Raw genomic sequence first — 3,669 nt, 5'->3', positions numbered from 1 at the left:
CTTAAAATCTCCGAAGCGCCTCCACCTGGACAAAAATTATTATCACCATATGATAGCCCCCTTTACATCGTATAATTATGGTTATATACATTTTTCTCTATACCTACAGATTAGAAGATATTTCAGGTAATAGTAGTTATTGGGACACCCTGTATATATGTTATACATATAACTTATAATTACAATTATCTGTACATGTTACTCATCATCAGTATTATTATTGATATAATATTTATACTACCAATAATATTTTCTAACAAAAAATAAAATTTGCATGTTTAATGAGAAAAAGAACAAAAACATAATAAAAATATATTGCAAGGATTTTTATCATTTGTAATTCTTTGTTCTTTAAAAAACTATCACTGCTCTTGTTTTAAAAACAAATTTCATTGGCAAAAATTTCATGGGCAAAGATTTTGTGAATGATATTTTTTTCTTAAAATATAACATATTGTAATAAATTTTAGTTTGATAAAGAGAAGCAAAAATCTGCTATTTAACAAGTTTAGCCGGTTGGGGCTTGTAGTAATTGGCGGTGCTTTTTCTATAATGGGTTTCAAGTAAGCGTATATTTTGGTCTGTTTTTATGAAGTATTAAACGAGAATGAAATAAGGATGATTAGAATGTAATGCATTTTCTTATGCAGAATTTTCATACAGCCATGGTACAAACGGCAGAAGGCAGTAAAAGCTGAGGAATTTGCAAATTTTATTTACGAGCAACAGAAGAAAAGAGCCTTGGAGTAGAGGAAAAAATTCAACTGGATCTCACGATGTAATCAGTTTTACATATGTTTCTTTATTAATGCTTTATAATTTAAATAAACAGATCGGATATAAATATAGCATGATACAATAGAATCTCTATCGTTCCAATAAAACTATTACATAATGTTATTGAATGATCTCGTAACCTATTCTTGAAACTTGGTACCATAGAATGGAATATATCGCACCACTACTTTCCAGTCTGTAAAGTACAGCAGTGATAACCATGCGCCAGTTCCATAAGCCACTGTGGATGAAGTCCTAAAAGAATTATTTGATAACTTGAATGAAACATCAGATATCTAATGCATCACAAAATATCATACTTATATCAGAATAAAACAAGTCTCCCTTGCTTTTGATGTAAGAGAAATGTGTGAAAATATAACAATGAAACCTTGTTATTATGTTTATACTATGCAGTCATTTAATAGTCATTTAATAGGAAATAACATACGAATGATATATTCAAGACCATGGGCGTATCCAGGGGGATGATTTTGGGAGTTCAAACCTCTCCGAAATTTTTTATTAGTTTTAGTTTGGGATGATCCCATTAGTGCACATCCCGATAGCACACATCTGCTCACGTCGGTCGGTGCTTAGTAATTTTTTACTGCTTTACTAAAAAGAATATTTCATTTTAAATTAGCCAATTAGCAACTTATACTCTATCAAATCCCTCTTTTTCATTTTTAATTGTAAAAGCATACAACTTTTGACTTTATGTAAATTTTTTGCTGTCAAAATATTTTTTTCTTGTTATAAGACCATATAAGTAAGTTTTTATACTTCCGTTAGTGACAAACTTTGACAGAATATGTGATACATAAGGAAAATTTCGTAAAATTTTTGACTTGAAAAACAGAATATATGCTATAATTAATATATTCAGTACCACAATTGCTCATTGAACACTCAGTGAGCTCTTGCACCTGCTTGGCCTAGATTTTTATAATTATTTTATAATCATTTAATTTTGAAAAAGTATCAGAGTAAGAGAGAGGGAGAGAGAGAAAGAAAATTTTACATTATTTAATATTCTTGTTTTGCTCATACAGAATGTTTATGTAAAAGTTATGTAATGTTTGTAATAATAATAATAATATTAAAAAATAAATATTTTGTTTGTAGTAGCTGTATTGCCCATACTTTAAAAAATAAAGTAAAAGTTAGATGATATACAAAACATAACATTTTTTTCTTTTCAAAATAAAATCAAGATATTAAAAGCTGTAAAAGTATCCAAATGGAATTCATTACTGTTAAAAATTATTATAAATGTCACAACACCAGAATTGGCGTTGACGTTCTTTGCAGTGCAATCACAAAATCTTTTTTGGGTTGACATGGTACATCCGAGAAACATCCCTGGGTTGATAAAAAAATCGCTCCGAAAAAAAATCCACGATACGCCCATGTTCTATACTCTCGCACGTTAAACTACACTGAAGTTGAAATACCAAAAATACTGGAACACTCACCATTTTGATGCTAATTTCATTCGTATTATTCGCAGAGGCATTTTTTTATATTGAATTTGTAGTAACAAATCTTTTTTTTTATTTTTATGCTGAGGAAAGTAAAATTCGGGGCACTTCAGAGAAACGAGATAAGTCTCTGCACAAAACACGAAGTTGTCTAGTTCTAAAAGTGATGTCAAGCATGATGTAAGAAGACAAGTGAATCAACTTGACGGATGTGCAGTAGCCGATTTAGCCCGGATTCTCATATAAAGTCACTAGATCTATAAAGTAGCGCAATCGATTTCAGAAATGTTACGTCAAAATGGCCAAAGTGCACATAGTACACGATTCCAAGGCTGCGTTCTGTTTCACGGATGATGCATCTTTTATCTTTGTTGTTCACCGAATGTTAAACAAGGATAAATGATGTATTATGCACATTATACGTGAAACGGAACACAGCCCAAGCATGGTCGTTGGTGGTTCATCTTTTAAACTGTACTTACATGTCCCTTCATGCACTTTCATGCACTACAAACTTCTACAGCAAATAAATCCGTATTAAACTAAAGAACACAAATTAAGCATTCGTACATATTCTTTTGGTCATAAATAAACTAATTACAATTCAAAAACATTGATTTACATACTTGACGGCTTCATTTTCCCAAATAAAGTACATACGTATATACAAATGCATAAATTCGAAATGGCCGCGTTTTGCGTCAAAATGGATGCAAGTTTGCGGTACTTTACAGATCTAGTGACTTTACTACAATCACTCAGTGAGCTCTTGCATCTGATTGGCGTATTCCATTAGATCTAAAAATATAGATCAAATAGATACAAGAGCTCACTGAGCGCTCAGCGAGCGGTCGTGGTACTGAATGCACCCATTGCTTGAGATTAAGGCCGGTATTCATAGGCTGCGTTCAGCAGACTCAACAGTTTTGCAACCGTTTTATGATTGTCTGCTGAGATACGACCATTCTTCTAGATCTAAAAGTATGATCCAATTAGCGCGAAGGAAACTTACAACAGTTGCAAAACAAACGTTTTGCTGAACGCACCCATAGTCAGAGCTTATTTCAAGACTTATTTTAAGTAATGTCTTAAGATGCTATACAGCCCTCTGATTGGTTCGTGACATCTCAAGACTGAACTTAAGACGGTCTTGAATATAAGAACTGACTGGCTGGTATGAATACCAGCCTAAGACCATGGTGTAATAAAGATGAGGTATGCTGTTGCGCAAGAAGATGATTAACCAATGAGGATGGTGGAACAAGTGACCGGCCATATTAATATATCAGTAAATCAGCGTTTCTTCTGAAAATATGGTATAATTTAAATAAGGAAATGACAATTAATGACTTTATTTTGTTGAGCACTACTATTGTGACTTTTTATTATTAATTATTATTAATAATAA

At 31.9% G+C, this 3,669-nt stretch overlaps 1 protein-coding gene across 1 annotated transcript; it reads right to left on the bottom strand.

Moving 5' to 3' along the window:
* Positions 1 to 786: 786 nt before the first annotated feature.
* UQCR-6.4 (Ubiquinol-cytochrome c reductase 6.4 kDa subunit) lies at positions 787 to 2,432 on the bottom strand. The gene is made up of 2 exons (XM_018445409.1): positions 2,256 to 2,432; positions 787 to 1,032 (listed from the first exon to the last, which is right to left on the bottom strand). Exons 1-2 carry the CDS (start codon positions 2,294 to 2,296, stop codon positions 918 to 920), a joined length of 156 nt encoding a protein of 51 aa, XP_018300911.1. The 5' UTR covers positions 2,297 to 2,432; the 3' UTR covers positions 787 to 917.
* Between the last annotated feature and the right edge of the window lie 1,237 nt (positions 2,433 to 3,669).

This window comes from Mycetomoellerius zeteki, unplaced genomic scaffold, assembly GCF_001594055.1.
Source record: "Mycetomoellerius zeteki isolate Tzet28-1 unplaced genomic scaffold, Tzet1.0 scaffold104, whole genome shotgun sequence".
Classification (NCBI taxonomy): Eukaryota; Metazoa; Arthropoda; class Insecta; order Hymenoptera; family Formicidae; genus Mycetomoellerius; species Mycetomoellerius zeteki.
The sequence above is the reverse complement of the archived record's forward strand: the minus strand, read 5'-3'. Positions and strand labels throughout refer to the sequence as shown.